A 26083-nucleotide genomic window follows, 5' to 3' on the forward strand; every position below is an offset into this window, starting at 1 on the left:
TTTGCTAAACAATACACTTGAGCCATAAAGCACGCATGAGTAGTCTACTTTTAAGATATGCCGTACTAGATTTTATTGGCATTTATTTTCATAAGAACATGTTGTGCATCAACATAGCATTGATTATTTCCCAGATGGAAAAAGTGGTATGGGATCAAGGCAATATCTAAATAAGACTTAAATTACTGGATTACATTAGCATGAAAAGAATAAAAAGAAAAGCAAGGGATAAAATTACAAATACCTTGCCTAAAAATGAAGCATCTTCCTTGTAAGTATTACCATGAGAAAATACATTTCACTCTGTAAATTTCTATTTCGGTACTATAAGTACCTCAAAAAACATATTACCATATAAACACTAGTGCAACTTTATGCACAGCAGCTTATTCTTGCAATTAATATACTACTTCAAGAAAGACACCTATCATATTATTTGACTTAGCCCTTGACTTGTCATACAATCAAATGAAATCTATTCAAGAAGTCTGCTATCTCAAAACAAAACTTTTAATTCTTTTGCATGTTTCCCTAAACATGAGAATTATTATGTCCCTACTTTCTTTTCTGTACTGACTGTAAGTAGGGAAAAAATGTAAGCAAATTTCTTAATATTTCAGTTACAGCATTTGGGAGTAACCTATGGTTGTGATCATCCCAGTTCTTCTCAAAGTTTACATAACAAATGCTCCTGAAATGAGCAGAACATGGGACTAGATGATCCTCAAGGTCCCTTCCAACTCTAAGATTTTCTCTCCAGTATATAAAAATAAAACCACAGGGGGGATGTTATCATGCTGCAGTTCACTTCTTCTTCTTCTTCTTCTTCTTCTTCTTCTTCTTCTTCTTCTTCTTCTTCTTCTTCTTCTTCTTCTTCTTCTTCTTCTTCTTCTTCTTCTTCTTCTTCTGTGGTCACTCGTAGCCGAGTAAGATTGTCTTCCATAAACAGACAAGTGGCATTACAAGCAGCAGTGTGGACGGCCAATGCAAAGCGAGTAGAAGGGATCCAGAGGATGGAGATGCAGGCCCAGGCGAGGGAACTGGAAGATGGGCAGGATGATGACCTAGGCAAGTGGCCCGGGAAAGGTGGGTAGGAGAGATCCAGAGGGCAGAGATACAGGCAGGCAGGCAGCCCAGGTGAGCAGTTCAAGGGAGGCATGATGGAGGGATACAGAGGATTATGACATGGGCACATAAGATAAAAACAAAACTGTGATCTGGGACACCAGACTACTTTTGGTCTATTATGGACACTGGTTTCCCAGCATAATTACATTATAGGAGAAGCTGCCTTCAATATAAGATGTGCATAGTCACTTTTCTGCAATTCAGTTTTGTGACTAAGAAACCAAACCTTTGGATAGCTTATATATGCTCACAAAAGCCATCCTTAAGTCCACTATGTCTCCTTCTAGATTTTAGCTTGGCTGCAAAAAGACCAGCACTATGAATATCTGAACTGGAATTTGGTGGGAAGGTCCTTTCAGAAAGGGGATAACAGATTCAGTTTCCGACAAAGGTCTATAATCTTGATTGTGCTGCATTACTTCCACTTCCTTCACTTCTGCTTAGGATCCCAGGGAGCCAATAGCTTCTTCGGCAGGTTGTGTATGCCACTCCCCAGCATGAATGCCACAGTGCAGTTGGTCATCCTTGACTGTAGCCCAGGACATCTCCTGGGTGGAGAATCGTGCAGCCCAGTCTCCTGAATTGCTGATCACAATGACCCCACCCAATCCCCCGACTCTAGTTTTCATGCAATCTAGGGCAGCATCAGCAGCATCTTCTGGTGATTTTCCTGGGGGGGGGGGAAGAGTTCAAAAACACATGAGAAATTAAATAATTTTGAGCAAAACCAATTCAGGAGTGGCCGTGAATCTTTCCAGATTAGCCGATAACAGGCTTTTGCATCAGCTACAATTCATCCATATAATATCTCTTAAAGATGATGGGCATGATCCAAGTAAGTATGTGAGTAGCTCCATAAGTATAAGAGGTCATTAGGTTTGTTTTTTACTCAAACAGTGGCCTACCAAGCTTCTTTTGAAACAAGTGTTTCAAACACAGGTTAAAACAGGATTTTGTATGTGTGTGTGTGGGGGGGGAATTCTACGGAGATAACCAAATCCCCTTGTATAAATCTAAGAAAGCTTTTGGATCCCAACAGCCAATAAAGAATTATCAGAGAATTCCTGACCCCTCTCCAACAAGACGTTGCAAAACTCCCTTTGCAAATAGCACACCAACTTACAGAATCAAAGCCAGATGGTTTATGGCCCCCTAGTCCAAATGCTAGCTATGTTCACTATACCTTGCTATTCCTGAGAATCATTCCTCCAGCCTCTTATTAAATACCTTAAAATGAAGGAGATTCCACAGCCTTTCTACAACTGAGTTCCATTGGCCAGCTGTTGCAATGATTGACAGAATACCACAAATGACTTTCTATTTCTTCCCTTTGCTAAAAAGAAAGGGAAATAAAAGGTGATAGATACAACTGATGGGCCTAATTGTATCATGGGGGCACAACAACATAGAAACCATTCTGTGCTTTGTCCGGTCTTCAGATGTGGCCTCCTATATATGGATTTGTTTTAGTTGTTGGTAAATTGGCAAAAAAAGACTTCAAAGGACATTGATAATCTTTATCACCAGGGTTTATGATATCATTGCATCCCAATACAAACCAAAGTATCATTGTGGGATTATTTTGTCACTGTTGTTTTATATATATCTATAAATGCTTTTGCTAGGTTCACAAATTGAGACCTTCAGAAATTGTTTAGTTAAAGTGTACAATTTAAGCATGTCATCAGAGACAGCAGTAACATTTAATCAGTTTTAAAGATGACATGATGCCCTGTAAACAAAACCAATATTGTGTGCAAGTGCATAGAAAACAAGCCAAATAAAATTCATGTCGTTATCCAAAATTTATAATCTCAGATGCACCGGTGCATTGTATATTGCTTGGCCTTAAGTATTACAAATGCATCAGGTGTCATATTGTAACTCAGACAAGCATAACAACTGCTTTAAGATTTTGCCCTTCCTCTTCATAAAAACGAAACCCAGATACCCCAGAATGGAAACTATTCTCATACTTAGAAACCAAAGCCCAGCCTTTATAAACACTAACAGGAAGGATTATTTCCATCCAGGCAACAGCTGCCATAATAACGCTTAGACATTCCAACTATTGCAAAAAGGATCATTCAGTTTCTACCCTTCAATGGAGCACCTGCTCTTCATTTGTAGTACTGTGCAGCCTGTATTATGTAGCATGGTTAGGAGGGGCTGAAAGCTACTGTGCACATTTCCAAAATCAAGTAAGAGTGCAAGGATGTAATCAACTGTAGATTCCCCTTTCTTCAGTGCCTACAAGAATGAGATTATTCTTTATTTTAATAAGACTAAAGGTGGTATGGACAATTGTGACCTCCATCTACATTTCCAAATGCCAATGGTACTTTTTTGGTTTTCAAGTGTAGTAGAGTAGACACTGCTTGCTTTGATGCCTATATTGTTTGAAAGTTAAACAACCCACACACTGCGGTTGCAAGTTCTGTACGATTTGTTGTTGCAAGTAATTCACATTTCATGATTATTCCCCCGTTACACGTGTAATGGAGCAATATATTGTTTATGTTTTTAAACATAAACAATCGGATCCCACATACCATTTTTGTATGTGCTTGTCCTTTATATTATTGCATTTTGTTGGCCCTGATGATTTCTTTGCAACTACAGTGTTCAGCTGGAAAAGTGAAGTATCTCAATAAAGACATGATTCCTTACTTGAAAATGGTGTCGGCTTAATGTCTTTCCCTGAGTATATTCACTGCTTTCTTGGCGTGCATTTGACCCCAAAACCAGATTCATACAGTTACTCTTTCTATCAGTAGATTAAGTCAGAGCCATTTGTTAAGGACGCTGAAATAAAGGCGAAAGATCCCTGTGCCATGATATTTACACACCAGAGATTTGCAGATAACCTCCCTGGAACTTTTTAAATACAATCCACCTTTTTCCATTTAACAGTTCCTATACATATATGAATCTAAAATTCTGTGAAGTTTTGTGTCAGAAGTTAAATGGCGATCCTACAGATCTGCAGTCTGCAACTACAGCTTAGAATAAAGAAGGTGGTCTGGTCACGCTGGCAGCTGAAAGTGTATTCAGGAGAAGTAGGTCAGCTGATTATGTTTACAGGCTGTAATATAAATCGAGAGTTTGGATAACATAGAAGGCAAAGCTCTCTAGAGTCATCCATAGCCTGATTATATTACAGCCACATGAACACCTTGTTGCCAGCTATTCACCATAGTCACACTTTTACTTAATATACACAGATCAATACATAGACCAGCCTACTTATTTTCATTCACGTGACTTCCTTTTTAACATAGAAGTTAGAGAAACTGGTGGTGCTTTAAAGGGTTTTATAAGATTAATCAGCAGCAACCCGCTTCCTTCAACAGTTAAAAGCCTATATTTTTTTTGGTATGCAACAGCTAAGATGCCATAGTATTTTTGTACTTGAGCTTTTAAAAGCAATCAGCACTTTGTTGCATGCAACTATGAAATAATTTTTGTTTGTTATTCATTGCACACCAGCACAATAATGCTCCAGTGCACAAATTGAGTCCTCAGAAGGTTCATTGTTTAAATCATCTGGACACAACGCTCCACCAATCACAACATTTGACTACTATTCAAATAACCTTCTCAGTATGTGTTCTCAACTTTGAAATAACGGACCACAACCTACTCCCACCAACATCTGTCAGGAATACAGTACCAGTTCTGTGTTCTTTGAGACCTTTGGCGTTACCTTGTTCCATGTGATATAAGATAAGTCTTGCCAAAACAACTTTCATAATGCTCTCTCCGTGGCCTGTGGTAGAAGTGGCACCAACATTGTTATCTGCATAACCTCCACTTCCTGATCAAAAAGCAAAAAGCGAAAAAGTCAAGGGCTGGCATTTACAGTACCCAACATCTCAAATCAACTACAAGGATGTATCCAATTGTACATAAGCCCGTTACAAAAGCAACCCATCTTATGTGAACCAGAAGAACCCAAGTGGCGTACACTTTGTGTTTACATCAATGGAATTAACTAATAATATGGAGCAAGGGTTCATTTGCACTTCGATAAGACATTGTTAATTGGTAAGGGTTAAGCGTCAATTACTCCTGAAGTCAAATTACTGCTGGGTAACTTGACCACCAAAATATCTATTCCAGTTGGTCAAGGTACCACCATAGTTCCACTAGTGTTCAGATGAAGTTTCTATGAGGGCTGAGGGGATAGTATTGTAGGTACACGTCATCAGTGCTGTACCACCCTGTGGCTAGCAGCACTGGTGAGGTTACTTGCTACATTGATGAGTTAGCTCATAAAAGTAAGCCACAACGGACATCACTGCAGCCACAGGAACTTCAACTAAGCAGAACTCATTTTCTCTTTTAACTAAACGTTGGAATTTAGTTAGTTTAACTAAACGTTGGAATTGTCACACTGATTTGCTAGCCAAGTGGTAGACCTGGTGATGACAAGACAGAAAAATATGAATAAACTCTTAAGATGTTTCTTGTGGATAGATATCAAGAGCATTGTTTCCTCTCTTGCAATAGCTAATGGAGCTATTAAATATTTGGGAGAATCTTCAAAACATATCAAGAAAGGATGGTGTTCGAAAGATGGGAAACAAATCTATTGAGGGTTGCCTGCATACACTGAACTACCAAGCAAAATCTTCTAACAGGAGAATCCTAATGACTGAACAATGTTAACATGGTGCTCCTAATATCTCAGGAGTGCTGCACTCTGGACAATCATCTACTTTTTAAATTGTCCTTTCTCCAGACCCAACATACATGCCTCCTTGTTTAAACAAAACACAGTCTAAACAAAATGAATGAAGATTTACTAAAGTTAAGCAAAGACCTGTTATTTGGTGGTATTGGGGAGAAGTATTTTACAAACACATTATTGACTTTCAGCCTGCAAATTGCAAAACTAAAGTTTAGATCAGCTGCATAGTAAGCAGATGATATATTTGCTAATAAGTCGCCCTTCAATCTGCATGCTAAGTTTACACTGGCTCTGAATCTACAAGTAATCATTGCTGGTAGCCTGAATGTCAGTAGAATTTAAAACAAAAGCAATGTCCCCCCCCTTCAAAGTCTATGAACTGATAAATAGATATCTTCCTGGAATTTCAAGTGGAGGCAGAAAGTGAAGGTTCTCAGTGCAAATTTCCTTATGTGTCTATAAATACACCCTGGGCTCCTTTTAACACCCCTTGCTGCTTCCTCACCCAAGAACTACTGTAAGCCTGTTTCTACAAGAGAAACACAGTGTATTCAACCAAGCAATCTCCAAATACTTCGTCTTTCCATTCCCTACCTATCTTATATAGAAGTATATTGCACAGGATGTAAAAGTTACAAAGCCATCATCTCAGGAAAACATACCATTCACTAAACTCGGGTTTGTATGTGCATTCAAGCATGGAGTGTCACTGCAAGCGCAATACTTTGCTTGCTGTTTCTGCACCAGCACTTCCCACTTTCACTGTTCCATTTTTTTAAAAGTGGCTTGCCTCTTTGGCAGCAGGAACTGCTACCATAGGAATGGCAAGCCGTCATACTGGTTCTTTAGATCACAGCCTTTGCTATCATGCATTTGACTGATATCATACATATTATATGAGAAAGAGAGGGAGGGAAGGAGGGGCTGGCTCTTCTTCCATTTATCACACTCCCCTACCTATGCACGCTGTATCACCAACACGGCCGACGCGTTTGTTCGTGAGTCCCCCTGTTGATGTTGCACAAGCAACGTTTCCTGCACAGTCGATAGCAACGGCTCCAACTGTTCCAAGGTCTCTGCCAAAAATAGCATTTCAAACAATTAGCTGAAGACTGGAGAGCGTTTGCCAAAAGAACACAGCGTCTCACAGGTAGCATTTCCCAAGTATTAAAAAAATCAACGGAAATCTTCAGTCCAAAGAATTCATTAAAAAAAGAAGAAAAAAGGGAGTTAATGCACTTCTGAGTTTGCACTTAATCTGCTGAAGGACCAGTCTTTTTCCAAGTCTAAAAGAAGGCGGAGACCATTCAATTGAACAGCTGATGTGGCCGAATAACCTAAAGCACTTCTGTGCAATTGAAAGAATCCTCCACCCCCACCCCCAATTAATCAGTAGATCGGGCCTTCAGATGCAGTGCTGCCTCCCCTACTCCCAGCAAAAAATTAAGACTGCAGGTTGAGTTCAATGAGGCTTTTACTACCAGGTAAGTACGTATAGGATTGTGGCCTATGGGAATATGGGCTGGGTGCAGCAAATCCAGAGATGCAGCGAACAGCTGGTGGGCATGCATCCTTGGGGGAGGCCAAATTTCACAAGCTGCAGGTCTGCAGGTAAAATCATAATGGATGTTTTGCAGAGATTTGACCAGCACAGGGGGATATATTATGAGAACTTTAAGCAGCACTGCTGGATTTGACCAACCCCTGTCAGGTGTTTCTGGAAAACTCACGAGCAGGAAATGAGTCCAATCCCCACTATTGCTCCCCAAAAGCTGGTATTCAGAAGTATCCTGCCTCTGAATCTGAAGATTGCATATTGCCATCTTGAGTACAGACCCTCCAAGTGTCCCTATTTTCCAGGGACTGTCCCTGATTTAGAGAAGCCATCCTGGTTTCTGATTTGATCCCGGAATGTCCCACTTTCCCCTAGGATGCCCCTATTTTCATTGGAGAAATGTTGAAGGGTATGGAGTTATCAGACACCCAAGTCATCTGAAGGAAATCCTGTATAGTAGGCATCCCCAAACTTCGGCCCTTCAGATGTTTTAGACTACAATTCCCATCTTCCCTGACCACTGGTCCTGTTAGCTAGGGATCATGGGTGTTGTAGGCCAAAACATCTGGAGGGCCGCAGTTTGGGGATGCCTGCTGTATAGGGAAGGGTTGGTTTTTTTAAAAAAAAAGTTTAATGTTTTATTATGGTTTTTATACATGTTGGAAGCTGCCCAGTGTGGCTGGGGTGGGGTATAAACAGCAAAATTATCATTATGGAATGCGGTGTCCCTGTTTTCATCGGAGAAATGTTGGAGGTGAAATGTGAGTAGCCTCACATTTCGCCTCATGTTTTAATATCATTTATTCAAGTGGGCAGGATTTTGCCCCCAACACCCAACATTTTATACTTGCTTTTGAAACTGTTGAGGGTTCGAATCAGCCTCAAGGTTTTTCTTCCATCTCTCCAGTGACCTTTCTGTGATCAGTTTCTCTCCAGGAACCTCAGGAACTCCCAGGCCTCTAGCAAAGGCAGAGGCGCCCTGGCCCGTCAACAACATGTGGTCTGTCTGAAGGAGATAAAATACAATAAGCAGCTACTCAACGAAATAGCTGGACAAGCATGTTGCTCCTGTGGACCTTTGATGATGGGGAGAGCATGTGTGTGAATTCGACAGTGCTTAGTTTGCTTGTGTTGTTAATGTTGTTAATGTTGCTTCGTGGATTATGAGTCCTGTAATGCTTTGTGAATTTTATAACATGACTTTTCTTGTGGTTGTGCTGTTTACCCTATTCTTTAAGTTGTTCTGTTTTACAGTGTTTTACAGAAGGTGGTTGTTTTACTGGTGATTTGTTAATTATTTTATATGATTTATGCTGCAATTGTGATATTCAGTGATATTCAGCCACTTTGTGACTCATGCGAGTGAAAAGTGACATAGAAATACAGTGGTACCTCTACTTACAAATAACTCTACTTACAAATTTTTCTACTTACAAATGGAGCTCCGTCCGCCATCTTGGATGCGGTTTAGATGGGATTTTTTCTACTTACGAATTTTTAGATAGGGTTGCTTCGACTTACGAATTTTTTATCCCAATGCATTCCTATGGGATTCGACTTGCAATTTTTTTTCGACTTACAAATGTTTGTTCGGAACGCATTAAATTCGTAAGTAGAGGTACCACTGTATAATGAAATGAAATGAAATAACCTCCACACATTGGCTTTCAAATGACTAAAGAAGATTTGGATGAAGTAAAAGAACAATGCCAAGGATAAATCTTATGTAATCTTAGCAGCACAGATATATTTTTAGAATATGTATATTGTGTTTTTCAAAGTGTACACCGCCAAGAGGTTAAGGACATAATGAGATGTAGATTTTAATAAAGCAATCTACATCCACTGCCCATTAAAGAATAACTATATTTGCAATTGTGCAAGGCTTCGCATATAGAAGAGACCAGGATCCGACCCCTGAAAGATACTGCCCTTGATGTATTAACAGAGCCAACCCAAGCCATTTTTCTGCCTGAGGCAAAGGAGAGGGTGACACCACCACCATTCCATATACAGTCGTACCTCGGGTTACGAACACCTCGGGTTACAAACTCCACAAACCCGAAAGTATTTTCACCGCAAAATCGCGGGAATTGCACTTTGCGCATGCGCAAAATGGCGCTTTGGGTTACGACCATTTCGGGTTACAAACTACGTCCCGGAACGGATCGTGTTTGTAACCCGAGGTACCACTGTACAAGCGCCGACTGAATTGGCACTTTAATTTTACTTCAATACTGGCAGGGAGACAACACATTTGATGGCAGTAGGTTTACACAGGGTAGGCTGAGCAGCCCAAAAAGTTTTGTCCTCCTGCCACACATAACCCCTCCCTGCCCCTAAGCATTTGCTACCTGAGGTGGCCACTTCTAACAATAGGGCTGGAACTGTGTAGCAAAATGATTCTGTCTTCCTTCTTCAGTTCTAGTGGGGGAGGGATGCAAAGGCACAAAAGGGGGAAAGTGTGTTTCTTTGTGATTGTGATGAAGGAAGAAAAGGAGGTGGAGGGGCGCAGCTAATGGTCAGAGGAAGTTGTCCCGTGGTATCAAGCTACGGTCAATTTCAGGGCATATGCAAGAAGCCACACTTGGATATGAAATAAAACAGCTACTTTTTAGGCATGCAGAAGTACTGCCTTTCATTTGCTCGGCTTCTGTCGCATGGTGTTATATTGATGGCAATTTCATAAGGAAATCGCATCAATTGCTACAGGTTGCACCCTACTTCCTGGTTTTTTTGCAACTAGTGAACCTCTTGACAAAGTAGACTGGTTGGAGATTTACATACAGAAAACAGTACCATGGAGCCGGCTACATATGGAGACGCATTACTCTGTTACTATAGTTTCCCACATAGTGACCAATTCTCTGGTGTCAAATGAGCAAAAGTATCTCCTTATTTCCGAGACAAGAAACACTCGGGAGAATTTTCCTCTCTCGAAGTATGAACAAGGAAGAGTTTTCAGTCTCCAATAAAGGACAATACAAATAGTCAGGTGATGCATACCTGTGATTGGATCATATATTATCATTTGCAAAGCAGGACAATGGAGTCAGTTTACTCTTACATGACTGAAATGTTCCAGCTCTTTTCTTTCTTTCTTTTTTTGTTTTGAACATTTACATTGTGTAATACTGCCCTCTTCTGCTTTTGTAAAAAAAAAAAGTACCAACAGTATCTGTGGCTTTTTGCGTATTTACTCAAAAGTAAACCACACTACGGTATGTTCAATAGGACTTACTGTTGAACTCAGGTTAGTGTAAATAGGGCTGCAATCTTAGATGCAATATATATATAATACCACCACTAAACAATATAAATAGAGGAGACAATAGATATTAAAAACAGGCATATGGCTCTGTGAATGCACTTTGATACTTATTCTTTAAAAAAATACATACAAATTCACACACTTTACCTTTTGTGCTAGAATCATGACAATTCTTTTTAAAATTATTTATTTTATTAGTGAAAGTCATTCAAGAAAATCTAGTCCTATATCTTATTATGCCTACTTAAATCACACTGACATTAGGTTATATCAGTTTCCCCTTTCCCAAATTTACCACACACACGCGCGCACACACACACACACAAACAAACAAACCCACCTGGAACTCAACACTAGAAACTGCATAGAATGGAGATATTTAGCACACAAACAAACCACTGAAAGTGCATTGACAGGAAATGACACATAATCTTAGCTCAGAGGAGCCAATGAACAATCTCCAGGGCCAATTCCATAGCTAGAACATAGGAAGATGTCTACAATGAGTTAGACCATTTGTCCATTTTCTCCAGTATTGTCTGCTCTAGAAATAAGGGAGGTTGTGGGCTTCCAACTCCCATCAGTCCCAGCCAGTCTTCTACACTAGCAGTGGCTCTCCAGTGTTTCAAACAGGAATATTTTCTGGAGAGAAGATATCAGGATTTGAACATGGTACCATTTAATTGCAACACGTGTGCTTTGCCAATGAGCTACAGCCCTTTCTCTTCATTCCTGGCTAATATCACAAATGATCTAAAGGTAACTGGTAGTACTGTAAAAATAGATATTAAGGGACCATGCTATTTCTTTATGTGGGAATGTTCAGGGTGAGGAGAGGAGATATTGTTTATTAATATCCTTCCTAACTTGCGCTAGCAAGTTCCATTACTTAGCAGAGGTTACATTCCCCTTTATGCAGAAAATTAGTTGCAAACACCTGTGAGTTTCTTAAGACAATACACAATTCCATCTGGCTTGTCCAGATTGAAATGTGTTCTAATATTTTCCTGGCAAGACCCCTTGAATCCCTCCTAAAAGAATAATGATTATTAATAAGCAATAAAAAGCAAGTTTACTCACGATCAGGCAGAGCACAGTGTGATCCCTGAAGGCAGGCTTTAGGCTTAAAGTTATAAGCTTATACTAACAGGTTTATCCCAAAAGGGAGATGACCTGGGGGACTGCTTGGCTGGCAGCCAGCAGTTCATTCCAGGAAGCTCGCAGGAAGAAAAGAAGATGGAAAAGAGAGAGTAGCAGCATGCCTTGGCCTTTTACCAGGTCTGGAAAGCAAGGTCATGCCCACCCACTAGTCACATGCAAGGAATGATGCTCCAGGCCAGGAGGAAAAGGACGTTTCAACTGGCTGGAGGACCAAACATCCCCTTGCATGTCCACTGTAGCAAAACAAGGAATGTTGTATTTGACTGCTCCCAGTGGATTACATCCCACACTTTAGAGATTTATATCTGGCACTTTTTCAAATGCCTGGAATTGGCTTTTAGAGTAGACCGTGTGAATGTGCCACTGGAAATCCCTTTTATTTGCTTACCAAACATACATCAGTAACCACAGTTCATGCTGATTACAGTTCCCGTTGACCTTCAAATGGATACATTACGACCCTCATCTGAAGAAATCATGCATCAACCCATTGAAATTAATGGTACCTACGTTAATCTTAAGCACCAGCTTGTCATATTCATTTCAGTTCAACCTGAGTACAACAAACCTGTTCTAGATTGGAGCCTTCTAAGAAATTTGCCAAAAAGCCAGAATAATATCTGATGTTCATTGGGGAAGCAATAACTACCGTATAGAAATACGACCCAGCCTATAAGACGACCCCTGACTTTTTAAAAGATTTTCCTGGGTTAAAAAATAGTCTTATATGCAGGAATATACAGTAATTTATTTAGTATAAGGGCTAGCAGGCAGCTCAAGAAAGGATTGCTTCTTTGCTATTCAGATGTCACACACAACTGCATCATTTCCCCCCATGGTATTTTCAGTGTTCCATCAATCATAGTCTGTTCTATTTTTTGAGTTCTCACCTTGTTAATACAGGGCATAAACTTGTACTGGGAGCTTTTCCTGCATAAACAGCCAATGAAATGGATGTGACCTTAATTTTCAGCCTATGCATTCAAAAACTCATTCTTGAATCTGGTAAAAGTGCAATCCTATGTTTGCCCTGCCTTCTCAGAAACAAATTCCAATGTATTCAGTGGGGCTAAATCAAAGATTATCCCAACTGGTTATTGATCAGAATAAATAAATCTACACCAAATATTATGCATATACAGGATTGCTGCCCAAATGAACCATTGTTGGTGAAAGTTCATACCTGATAACCTAGCTAGTCTCCAAGATGCCAAAGTGCACTGACTTTTTGTTGCTAAAAGAACTAGTCCAGCTACTCTCCTGGGACTTATTCTCAAGTAATTATTTCCTCTCCTGCTGCAAATAAGAAAAGCACACCACAAATTTTGGTAAAGCTCGAAAAGCAATCATTTAAGAGAGCTGTACTTCTGAGGAATTATTCACTTGTGAAAGGAAATAGTCTGCCCAGCCTAATGAAATGTATCTCAATAGACTATTTAATAGGCTATGCTCATGGGTGTTGCTAGACAAAATCTAAAGAAATACGCTTTGGCCACCAGATGGAGCCAATATTGTGCCACGAAAAGATAACCAAGTCTTGGAGAAACGTATTTATTTTGCTTGTTCAGAATGGTAAAATTCAAAGAGGACCTGAAACAAAAAAATTCCTAACCTGATATTCTTTGATTATATATTTGCATTTAAATTTCTGATTACTTTCAAGGCTTAAAGAAGTCTCCCTAAGTTTATAAATAAATGGTCACACATGGGGAAAATGCATTTTGCATTATTAGGCTGCATGAAAAGAAATAGCATAATTTGTACTCACAATGGGGCTTTGCAACAAAATATTGAAGTTTGGAGTGTTCCTGGCGGGGTGTAAAGTATCTTAATTTTTTTACCCAGTTCAAACATAAAACAGACCTCCACCACCACCACCAAACCTACAATTATGAGAGGAAGAAAGACTTACCTATTCACTTACTCCATACCATGAATAATTTTATACATTACTATAATCTTGCCTCTTACTTGCCTCTCTTCTTGTGCACCATCGCAAGAAAGATCAGCACGGGCTAATGAAGTGTCAGTGATCAAGATACATATCATAGAGAAAGGCAGCTTCCCATTTTCTAGTCGCAGGTGAGAAACACAACTTCAGCAAAAGAAAGTGTTTTGGCTTCTGAACAAGTAAGGATACAAACCATGGTTTCATAGAGAGGCATTAACCATAGTTTCCTGATGCAGACATAACAGTAAACTAGAGTTCACTGTGGGCTCCTGATTTGTTTCCCTGCTCACACACGAAGGGGTGGGTGAAGTGGCTGTGTGCAGGTGCAAAAAGCTTTTTCACATCTGAGCTAGTGATGAACTGCTGAATGTGGCCAGGACCTTTAGATCTCTCAAAATAAATATGAGGGTCATTCAAAATGACTGTCGAATGCGCCTTGGTATGTCAGTCTTTGGGTTTCAATGGTGCTTGCTAAATGCCTGCCTAATCAGTGCCTTTTCAGCTTCTTTCTTCACTTCCTTGCCACAGAGCAGATCTGCCTCTTCTGCAGCTGTTGACCAACTGGCTCTCTAAAGTCAGGACTAGAAAGCCAAGGATGCAAAAATTAGGAAAATTCCAAAAACGTCCAGCCATGACTATAATCAGAAAACAGGTAAATAAGACCATGAAGTGTTTGGGGGGTTTTGTTGTCAAAATAGAACATTGTTTGAACTGGGGGATCTCAAGGATTCAAAATTCCCCTGAGAGAACCCTGCAAACACTGTCTTTTTTCTTTTCCGCAAAGTGAAACCTTGGCGCAACTTGTCCCTTCTGACATTTTAAAATCAGTAATGCAGTGACATCATTGAACAACGAAGTACTGGAATTAAACATAAACTGCAGAATGATGTAGTGAATGGGCATGGTGGGTTTAAAAAGGCTTGGTCCACAACTGCTGCTTTTGAGGAAGGAAAAAAGATGGCAAACAGAACACACATTATGGTCTGTCAGAACCTCTTCTCCAAAAAGAAAAGAGATTGAAAGGTCTGAAGGAGTGTCTGTCGAACCCAGATATTTTCTTGTATTAAAAACAAACAAACAAACAAACAAAAACAAACACCACTTTCAATCATTCTTGATGATTGGTCATGCCAGCTGGGGCAGATGGGAATCCAAAATCCTTTGGAAGGCCTCTGGTTTTCCATCCCTATCGTGTGTTTTTGGTTGTTGTTCAAGTGCACATTCAGCCTACCTTTTCCATGACGAGGCGAGCGAGCTTTATTGGGTTGGCTATACATTTCACTGCAGATACTGCTCCGGAGGCTAGATTTTTTCCATCCATGATAATGGCATCCATTTCCACTTCACCCTTCTCATTTAACACAGAGCCACGACCTAACAATCAAACAGAGAGAGAAAATACATTAAGTATCACTACTATATGAGGCAAGCAACTATAAGTGCATAAGTAGATGGGGAATAATGGAGCACTGTATTGAGTGATAGTTTCTCATGTTCTTACTTTGAGAGCCTCCTCACAGAGATGCATCTGGCACCTTCATTTTGCAGTTTTCATCATAAATGGAAGATGGACCTCATTATCCTGAGCTTTGACAACTCATATATATTTTAAGACTCACCCTGTTCTCTTGACTGTAACTTTATTTTCAACACTGATTTTTTTAAAAGGTTGTTGTAACCCACCCTGGGACCTCACGGTGAAGGGTGTGTGAGAAGCTAATAACAACAACAATAATTTGGAATCTTTAAATATACAGTCCACGAATTTCTAGCATAGCTTGAACAGTCCTGAAGGTTCAGAACCTGATTCAAATGAAACAAAGGTGAACAATTGTGGATCCTTAAAACACACTAAAAATGTGGGTTACAATAAAGCAGATTTTTGTTGCCACCTGCCTACCAACCATGAATTCTCTCCTACAAGGTGCTAAAATAAATAATGTCACTACAGTCCGTGGTATACATACAGCTATAGCAAAGCCCCACAAATGCAAAACCTTTCCATTTTTTGCTGTCTTTAAATCAAGCCATCAGCCTGAGTTCCTAAACTGCAGTGCTAAGTTAGAGTGTATTTAGTTGCTCAGCAAGCTATATCTCAAATGCAGAAGACGACCCTTAGGGTCCCTTCCAACTCTATGATGCTATGGTTTAGGATGATTCGGTGCAATGGTGCTGCCCAAGGAAGACATTCCAAATGATACTCTGTGCCTGCATTTTAAGGAAAGGGAGTGGGGGAGTAACACTTGCAGCCCTTTAATGGCACCTCAAAATCTCCACCTGACACCAGCGACCCCCCCCCTTTTATTTTATTTTATTTATTTATTTATTTTGCATACAGCCCTTCATCTGTAGATCTTGGGACGATTGACAGCATAAAAATACAAGATAAAAACACAAAATACATAATAAATAAGCAAGACTGACTCTGTCTTATTGTTTCCCAATTACCCTGTTTGCAAGTGGGATGAAGAGTGTTTCCTAGAACATTGTGGCTCACTTGCAGGTTTCTTGGGGTAATCAGAAAGGATAACACCGTTTTGGCGCATTTTCCAAGAGCAAGGGACAAAGTAGCCATTCCTCAACCTCTCCATGCTCTACTAATGTTGCCAATGTGCTCCTGCAGCATCACATTCACCCAACATGACAGTAGGACTGCTTTGTCCTTTATGAAGATAACATCTGCATGGTATGTTTCAACGCCCATCTTTTTTGCACAGCTCATTTTCTCTGTATATTTTATGAGCCTTAACACATGTAGATATGAGTGACTACAGAACTGGATACCTTATACATCAGGGGGTAGCCAAAATTTAACGAGCTGGTTGCTTGGCAATCACAACTACAGGCCCACATACTAGCCATTTCCCCCGCAAAAGCACCAGCGGAAATATGAAGTACTTTTACTAACAAGGTACCAAAATACCGAATTTTCCTGAATAAAGAGGAAGTATTCTCAAACAAAAGCTTTGCTAATTTTAGAATGGAAGGATCTTGCAAAAAAAAAGGAGAGATAGTCTTACACAAACGCTACATTTTTATAAGCTTGCTAAATGTCAAAGTTGTCATCGACTGGTGATAACTCAGATTATCTCAGAAAGGTTATCAGGGATTTGTGATGGCTTAATAGCAGCTCTTCATAGTCAACATCATCCATCCCCCTCTGCTACAAAAATTGGGGAGAGGGGTTGCTTTTGACTTATGTGCAATAATGACTGCAATCCTAAACCACATACGGTAAGTAATTCATCTAGTTCTGGTTCTCAAAGAATAAAGCAGTCTCACTTCAAAATGGCACAATTTGTTCACAAAGTTGAAGACATTGATCTGGACTCTCCCAACCTTCATTTTTTACTTCCATCTTAAGTAACCGAATTGCTCTGGGAAACAGGCCACAGTACAAATGCCACAGAGCTGGAGGCCGCACAGACAGTTGTCGTCAGTTGTGGTATCACTCAGCTCTTCCATACCTCCAGTAGCGTCTTAAGCTTGTCTCGCGCCCTGGTGCAGGGATCCCTAGGGCGCCCCCACCCTCCCACACGCACGCCTGCACTTTCCTCAGTGGCTGCCTTGGCCGGGGAAGAGCAGCACCGAAGCCTCCTGGGGAGCGCGGTGCGCCTTCCCGCCAGGCCCCGACCATGGCCTCGTCCTCTGCCACCGCCACGTCCCGCAACAGGCACGCCGTGCTCGCCGCCTCCCCCTCGGCAGGAGGCCTCGATGCTCCGCCTCAGCTGAGCCATCACCGCAGGGCCGGGAAGGGGGGAGCGCGGCCTCCGGAGAGGCTTCGCCACCAGCACACACACAGCGCGGGGAAAAGGAGAAGGAGGTGCAGTGTGGTGGCGGGACCAGCATAGGGCTTAGTGGCTGGTTGCACCCCCCAGAGGCTGGCGCCCTGGCGCAACGCGCCACTAGGCCCTATGGCAAAGACACCTCTGTCCAGATCTGTGGCACTTGTACTGTGGCCTGGCACCAATCTCTTGTCTGTAGCTTTGGTTAATAGGCAGCAGAGAGTGGAAAGGGATGCCAACAAAAACCCCTTCCCCACAATGAATGAGGCTCTCTCAGTCATGTTTTGAGAATCACTGGCACATAAATACCCTTTCCTCTCATAAAAAGGAAAGGGAGCCACACTGGTCCATAAGGAAAATTCCAAAATTCCAGTTAGGCTGTTTAATACCATGCTGCCGGTTTACCAAGTCAATCCAGTGGAATTGTCAATGTAAAAATGAGAAGAATCCATAAAAGGATCTATCCTGCCAAAATCGTATCAGTTTTATCATGATGGAGACATTGATTTTAAAATATTTCCTGCTGTTTACCAAACTTCATTCAGGCAGAAAGTAAGAAAGGGTATTCTCAACTGGAAACATGGAACAAGTACAATACATTTCCCTTTAGACCTGATGCTTATTAATTTATTCATTTCCTAAAGCTATTGCATCTTACTGTTATTATTTAATTTATTACTCTACTTTTACATGTGTCTCAAGGAGATTTGCAACCATACCATGAAAACAGATAAAAAATAGTTTCAAAACAGTACCAAAAATTGAAGATGGGTTTAAATAAGAATACAAAATGAACACCTACGGCAGGGACTTTTTCATCCAGATGAAAAAGATTGTTGAAACAAAAACGTATTGTTTGCAGAAAGTACACATAGTGGGCAACCTGCTGCATCTCCAGAGTGATACTGCCCTTCATACAAATATATCCCAAAATGGTTCACACTGAGAAATTACAATAAAATACAATTTCATAATTAATCCCCAAGCATACCCTCACAATTAAAATAAAAAAATTCTCTTCAAAACCAGCCAAATGGGTGACTCACTTCCAGTGTTTAAAATATAATTCCCTCTTCCATCAGATCTAAAAATGTCATTTTATTTAAAAAGCTAGGGAGAATAAAAATGTCTGGAACTGGGACCTAAAAGGCAACAAATCCCAGGAGAGGGAATTCCATAACTGATAATAAAGCCCTGCTCCTTCATGCACAGGGACAACTTCTGTTGTTTATATTTAAGGCAACCGTTTGCTGCCCTGAGGTGCCTGAAGTGTAAAATCTGAAACAGGTAAACAGCAGAGAAAGAGGAGGCAGTGGCGAAAAGAGAAGCAGTACATGGTTGTTTCAGTTATCTGTGCTAGGGCTTATTTAGAAGCTGAGTTCCATTGGGACATGGGAAATAGGCCAGAGCAGGGGTTCCCAACAAAATTTTCTCGAGGACCCCTCATCGAGCCGCTATTGTGACAAGGACCCCCATTAATTCCTAATCCTAAAATTAAAAAATGAGAGCCAAATTAAGAGTCTTTTTATATTTTATATTTATACGTTTTTTACAGTTACAACAGAGTACTCCATCAGTATACAGTTAGTTTTAATTTTCAGTTCTTAATGAGATGAGTTAAATCTGTCCTTTGAGTCCATTATTTCTGAAATATTAGGTTCCAAACTTGAAACTTTCACTCTGAAATCCGACCGCATGTCGAGCCGATTCCTATATTTGTTTTTCATGAAACATATGGAAGAAAATGCTTGCTCACACCGATATGTGGTTGCAAATGGAAGGATCTTTTTCATTGCCTTATCTCCAAGTTTCTTGTAGTCCTTGCGGCATACAGCAGAACTACTGCCTCTATCTAATTCTAGTTTTGTGCTAGACTCTGCTCATGCAGGAAGCGGCCAAAACAAAAAATCTGTTATCATACGAAATATATTTAATATATTTTTTATTCTAATAGGATCTTGAGGACCCCTCTGGCATAGCTCGCGGACCCCTGGGGGTCCCCGGACCACCTGTTGGGAACCACTGGGCCAGAGGCCATGGGGGCCACAGAAAGTTCACACAAAATTACCTGCGTTAAAATGTGGATCCTCTTCCATTACTACCACAGCTTCTTCAACTGCATCTAATGCACTCCCTCCATGTTTAAGGATACCGTAACCTTTCAGCGCTGCTCTGGTGACACCAGAACGACACCCGTCTTCCCTATCTTTAAAGATGCGACCAGCTCCACCATGAACCACGATTACCGGCTTCATGTTGTTTCCTGCATAGAAATACAGAATTGTTACTCGGTGAGAAGAACTAACATCCCTTACAAAACAGACAAAGTCAAAGCATACTGCCTGCAAACTTCCTTTAATTCCACATCTCAGCTATGGAAATGGGGTGGGCTGTTGCCTAGATCTCACTCACGAAGCAACCACATAGCTCGCAGGACATCTCCTGACCCTGAAAATCCTATCAGAGTTGTACAATGCTGACATTTTCAGCATGTGAGGAATTCCTTATCTGTAATCTTCCTACCAGCTGAGGGTTCAAAGTGCAGTCTTACTCCTGTTAAGTTTAAATGGACTTATATTGCTGATTAAAAGAGGAAGGAAAACACGCAATATTTCATGAGGAGAGAGTATTACACAGGCTTAGCCAACACAGCATGTTTTCCAAGTAATCAAAGCACTTCATATGCTGCCTCAATAATTCTAGCCCACATTGTTTTTTAGATTAGAGAAATCTTACAGTGCAAGCCTAACCAAGTCTGCTCAGAGCTAAGTCCTACTGAGGGCAAAAGGGTTTACTCTCAGGTAAGTGAGTACAGAATTGCAGCTTCAATATATTAGCTGTATGCAGTGCTGTTATTTTAGAAAAAGAGGTGCTGGAACTCACCATTAATGCCTCCCTTGTTCTCTTAGAATGGCAATGGCCCCGACCTTAGAGGTGCCGGAACTGAGTTCCGGTGAGTTTTGGCTGAAAAGAAGCCCTGGCGGTATGAATTTTAACTAATTACATCTGCATATATTTGCATGTACATAAAATATTTATTTTGTAGGGATAAGAAAGCGCTCTCTCTCTTTCTCTGTTTTCAGATGCCACATAAATCTGTTGTAGCAGACACCATCTTGTGAGAAGCATCTTTTAAAGGAAGGGAACGGTCTCATCTATAATGATGCCTGCCATGCAGAGTTATTAAAAAGGAACATTTAATAATTAACATTAAGAGGGAGGAAACATCTGTGTCCTGATTAGGTGGGCTACATTTTAGTCAGTCAAAAAGGCCTTTAATCAATAAATCCGATTAATTAATTCATCAGCATCCTAATTATTATTCTCATGGAAAGTATGAGGGAGATACGTGTGCTCCCAAAACATTCGGGAACATCACGGGGAGTGATGCTCTCCTATGGCTGTTTTGCAAATGCCAGCTGTATGACTGGTGACTGGCACCTCTCCTTCACACTAATTTATCATATCAAAGACCCAGGGTGAATTAGTATATCTGCAGGCTGCTGTGTGAAGCTCAGAGCAGCTTGTCTATCGATGGGCAAGCTTTCATAACCCAGTGTCTTCATTCTGCAATGTCTGTGCCTATCAAATTCGCATGGCATGAGCAATCCCAGTTTATCTCTGCAGAATTACAATACTTGGTGAAAAGAATGGAGACATGTATGTTTCCAGGGCGTAAAATTCTAAATCAGGCTACTTTCAACAGTATGATTTTCATCAGTGCAACTGATGCTGTAACTCTAGTGCTAAAAACTGTAGCCGAATACTTTTACAAAAACATCTACTGAATATCTAGGCATGGGCACAAAAGGGGATGGAGTGCTTTGGTATACCATTGTCTGCCACAGAAAAAGCTCTTCCTGTGCGAATTTATGTTACAGGAATGAGATACAGACACACTCCCTTGAGGGAAAATCCATAATGAAGTAAGCAGAGTTAAACTGATCCTTTCATTGGAAGTTGGGGCGGTATGTGTACTTAATAATAAAAAAACAGTTTTTCAGGGAAAATTATTTAGGCACATAAGTAAATCTGCATCCATTAAATATTTCCTATTTATATTTAAAATGTTGTATTTGATCCTTCCGTGGTATTTTCTTGGGGTGGCTGGCTACTGTGTATTCCATACCAAGAGAAACAGATCTTATTTCTGAGAAAAGATATATTTATTTGGACTTTGAAGGGGACTCTGCCACAAGTGGAGCTCTGCCAATACAAGTGGATTTTAGAATTCTAGCCAGCATCAGTTTATTTGTAATGTTTGGGAACTTGTCAAAAAATGTGTCACATACAAAATATGTAAAGTTGTTTGTTTTTAATGGCGTGGAATGCATAGGCACATATGACAGGTCTGGATGACCAGGGTTGCCTCCAGATTATGAGTGTTTTGTGTGAGGGATTCAATCACATACTGGAAAGCTGAGTTTGTGCAATTAAAGTGCTGCAACAACAACAAAACATTTTGCTGTTAGGAAAAAGATGGGGAAATGCACGAAATGCTGTTGGATAAACGACTGATTAATGCAAATACTGTACGTCAAACCACTGCACAAGCAAATCAGGATGAATACTCATAGCTCTACAGCTTCCCCACAAGCACCCAGTAAAGACTGGGCATAGTATGAAATCCATGTAAGCTTTCTGCAAATAAATCAGGGTGAATGCTCAATAAACAGGTCGCCTGGAAGAACCCCTACACAGCCACAGAACTCATCAGGGCAGTGTAGCAAGTAGAATTTTACCACCCACTGCAAACAAGCTTTGCTGAAAGCCTTTAAACAACAGGCAATGTAGACCTAAGCAGGCCAGTTTAAAAGTGCGCAATGAGTCTTACTCCCTAATAAGAATGGGATTACAACCAAAGGAATGGGATTCAACTAAGTCCTGCTCACAGCAGACCCACTGACAGGGCTGGCCCAAGACATTTGGGCACCTAAGACAAACTACAAAATCCTCCACCCCACCCCAACCCCACACAGTTGAAATGAGAGGGGAGGTATAAATCAGCTTCAGGGTGAGAGGGGAAAAGTGAAGATTTTATGGGGGAAGTGAAGGTCAGTATTGGAATGAATGGAGGAGGCAGTGGAGGAAGAGGAGGAAGGAACAACACAGGCCAGCCCTGCCCACTGAAATTAATGAACCTAAATTAGTCATGTCTATGAGTGTCAATGTTGGGCCTACTCTGAGTAGAGCTAGCATTGAATACCACTCATAATAATGATGTATTTCCCCGTGGAGTCATTGCACGGAGGAAAGGGGATATTGCAAGATGTGCATTATTTCCTCCTTAAGCTGCAAGCACAACATGATGCCGAAATCAGAACACCTGAGAAATTTAGGTCAGGCCAGGGCTAGGAAAGAAGCAAAAAAAAAAAAAAGCTAATACTATTCTAGGCTACATCAACTTAAGTATGGTGCCATGATCAAGGGAAGTAATAATCCCATTCTATTCTGCCTTGGCCAGACCACACCTGGAGTACTGTGTCTTGTTCTGGGTGCCCTATAATTTAAGTAGATTGTTGACAAGCTAGAACATGTGCAGAGGAGGGTGACCAAGATGGTCAGGGGTCTGGAAAACAAGCCTTATGAGGAACAGTTGAGGGATCTGGGTATGTTTAGCCTGGCAAAGAGGAGATATGATAGCCACCTTCAAATATCTGAAGGGCTGTCAGGTGGAAGATGGAGCAAGCTTCTTTTCTCCTGCTCCAGAGGCGAGGCCCCAAACGGATGGCTTCAAGTTACAAGAAAGGAGATTCCGACTAAACATTTGGAAGAACTTTCTGACAGTAAGAGCTGTTCCACAATGGAAAGGTCTCCCTTGGCACTCTCCTTCCTTGGAGGTTTTTAAAGCATAGGTCTGTCATGGATGATCTAGTTGAAATTCCTGCATTGCAGGGGGTTGGACTGGATGACCCTTGAGGTCCCTTCCAACTCTGCAATTCTGTTACTCTAGCCCAGCCTTCAAAGCCCTCCCACTGGCGAAGGGTTTTTGCTAGGCGACCTGTGACGTCTCCCTTATTAAACACTTACTGTCTGACTCTGGGAACGTGTGGATTCCCCCGAGTAGCTAGCAAGCTGGAGGGAAGCCAGCAAGGAAGGAAAGCTCCCACCCCATCCACTCATTCATCCATTCTCCCGGCCTGTTGCAACTAGCCGTCCTCTCCCAGAGATTTACTCACGGGTGGTTGTTTTCCCGACTGCCCTAGCATTTAAAATCGTTAAAAGCAGAGCACCGAAGAAGCCAAGAGCGGCTGCAAATAATATTCCTCTTACAGGGAAATGTGTTTCCTCCAGAGCTCCACGGAGGGTGGGTGGGTAGGTAGGAAGGAGGGGTGATCACATGGCGGGGACAACTCCCCTTTCGCACCCTTGCCCTTAGAAAAGAGAGCCGCTTCGTTTTGCCTCCGTTTCAATGGGTTTGAAGCGAAGCTGCCCTCAACTGGAATGGCCGCTGCCGCCTTCAGGCCCGCCCCTCACGAAAATGGCTGACCCATCCCATCCGATTCAACGTAACTGAAGCAAAACGACCGCCAGCTGTAAAGATGGCCGGTGCGCATCTCTCTCTCTCTCTCTCTCTCTCTCTCTCTCTCTGCACAGAAGGGTGGTGTTTGCTTTTATCTCGCACTTTGGTTTCTCCCTCCTCCTCCTCCTCTCCACAAACTGAGAATGCTGAAGCAGCAGGAGGCAGAGGTGGTTAGTTCAAAGCTGACTGCATCTCACTGAACGGGATTTGGGCAGCCGACGACAGCAAGAAAGAAAACCCAATAGATCCTAGCAAAAATATTCGTAGATCATAGGGAGGATTTTAACATGCAGGCAGCCTGCACTTGCTCACATAACCAATTCCTGGAGATTTTCCTCCTCTACCCTATTCACCGCCCCCTATCATTTACACTACTGTATGTTAAAGTGCCTTTACTGTTGGTTACTTTATTTCTTTTTCTGTAGTTACACTATTGTTTCAGGGCTATTTTCAACCCTTAATTTGAAGAAGCAATTTGACTGTCCAGCCTTGGAACACGCCTAAGGAATAATTAAGGTGTGTCACTGACCCATGAGGATGTGCACAATGCCTATTCTGAAAATTACCAGCCTAGCCCAGCCCTACCCCACACAGTTGTGCATTTGGCCATGGGTTTCTTTGTCAGGGCAAACTTGGGCGTTAATAAATTCCAGTTATAATCATGAGGTTACCATGCAATGAATTTACAAGATAACATTTTATTTTATGAGGTTTCATATGCCAATGGCATATTGAATCAGCCTGCAGTCCTATGCTTGCTTATTTGGCAGCAAGTCCCATTGAATTATTCAGGGTTTACATCTAAGCAAACACTGGGGGGAGGAAGTAAATATTACAAATAACTGAAGAAGTGTGCATACACACGAAAGCCCATACCAAAAATAAACCACTGAGCCTAGGGCTTGCTGATCAGAAGGTCGGCGGTTCGAATCCCTGTGACGGGGTGAGCTCCCGTTGCTCGGTCCCAGCTCCTGCCAACCTAGCAGTTCGAAAGCACGTCAAAATGCAAGTAGATAAATAGGAACCGCTACAGCGGGAAGGTAAACGGCGTTTCCATGTGCTGCTCTGGTTTGCCAGAAGCGGCTTTGTCATGCTGGCCGCATGACCTGGAAGCTATGCGCCGGCTCCCTCAGCCAATAATGCGAGATGAGCGCGCAACCCCAGAGTCGGTCACGACTGGACCTAATGGTCAGGGGTCCCTTTACCTTTACCTTTAAGGTGCTGCTGGAAGGAATTTTTTTATTTTGTTTCAACTGAACAAACAGTGAGTAGACTTGGAGTATGAAGACCTTGTATTCCAGATCTACCCCACTGTGCATATGTGGATGAAACCTGTATCCAGGCAGTGTCTTTCCACTCACTGCTTAAACCAGGGGTAGGGAATTTGGATCTTAAGAATACCCTGTTGGATACAGGGGTACCCAAACTAAGGCCCAGGGGCCGGATGCGGCCCAATCGCCTTCTACATCCGGCCCGTGGACGGTCCGGGAATCAGCATGTTTTTACATGAGTAGAATGTGTCCTTTTATTTAAAATGCATCTCTGAGTTATTTGTGGGGCCTGCCTGGTGTTTTTACATGAGTAGAATGCATCCTTTTATTTAAAATGCATCTCTGGGTTATTTGTGGGGCATAGGAATTCGTTCATATTTTTTTTCAAAATATAGTCCGGCCCCCCACAAGGTCTGAGGGACAGTGGACCGGCCCATGGCTGAAAAAGTTTGCTGACCCCTGGATCAGAACAATAGCCCTTGTAGTCCACACCCCGTTCTCACAGTGGCCAGCTAAGTGCTTGTAGAAATGCTCCTCACCCCCGAAAACAGGAAGTAAGGTGTGTTTTGGAACTTCAGGATGCATTTGCATGGGGATAAAGGAATGGAGGAGATTTCTCCTGCACTCTACCTTTGTTCATAAAATGCAGCTTTCTCCCCCTCACACAATGGGGAAGGAAGTAAAAAAGAGAGTTTTACAAGCAAGTGCACCACTCAGGAGAAGGCTCCTTTGTTGCCTTCGCTTG

The 26083-nt window shown here is 41.5% G+C and overlaps 1 protein-coding gene and 1 long non-coding RNA gene across 6 annotated transcripts; one reads left to right on the forward strand and one right to left on the reverse strand.

Annotated features, from left to right (window-relative positions):
- Nucleotides 1-48: 48 nt before the first annotated feature.
- On the reverse strand, nt 49-24134 carry ASRGL1 (asparaginase and isoaspartyl peptidase 1). Of its 5 annotated transcripts, none has more exons than XM_035109662.3 (7): nt 23818-24134; nt 19613-19807; nt 14991-15133; nt 8228-8382; nt 6779-6897; nt 4835-4945; nt 49-1798 (listed from the first exon to the last, which is right to left on the reverse strand). In XM_035109662.3, the coding sequence occupies exons 2-7, from the start codon at nt 19797-19799 to the stop codon at nt 1569-1571; spliced, it is 945 nt and encodes a 314-aa protein (XP_034965553.3). In that variant the 5' UTR covers nt 19800-19807; nt 23818-24134; the 3' UTR covers nt 49-1568. The 5 variants fall into 5 exon arrangements, with proteins under 5 accessions (XP_034965553.3, XP_034965552.3, XP_034965554.3 ...); XM_035109661.3 differs by having other exon boundaries at nt 23724-23990; XM_035109663.3 differs by having other exon boundaries at nt 23575-23844.
- LOC148686210 (uncharacterized) lies at nt 20265-20846 on the forward strand. The gene is made up of 3 exons (XR_015948903.1): nt 20265-20345; nt 20454-20527; nt 20628-20846. It is a non-coding gene; the product is annotated as an uncharacterized LOC148686210 (long non-coding RNA).
- Nucleotides 24135-26083: the final 1949 nt, after the last annotated feature.

The sequence above is a fragment of the Zootoca vivipara genome, chromosome 3 (assembly GCF_965207765.1).
Source record: "Zootoca vivipara chromosome 3, rZooViv2.hap1.1, whole genome shotgun sequence".
Lineage (NCBI taxonomy): Eukaryota > Metazoa > Chordata > Lepidosauria > Squamata > Lacertidae > Zootoca > Zootoca vivipara.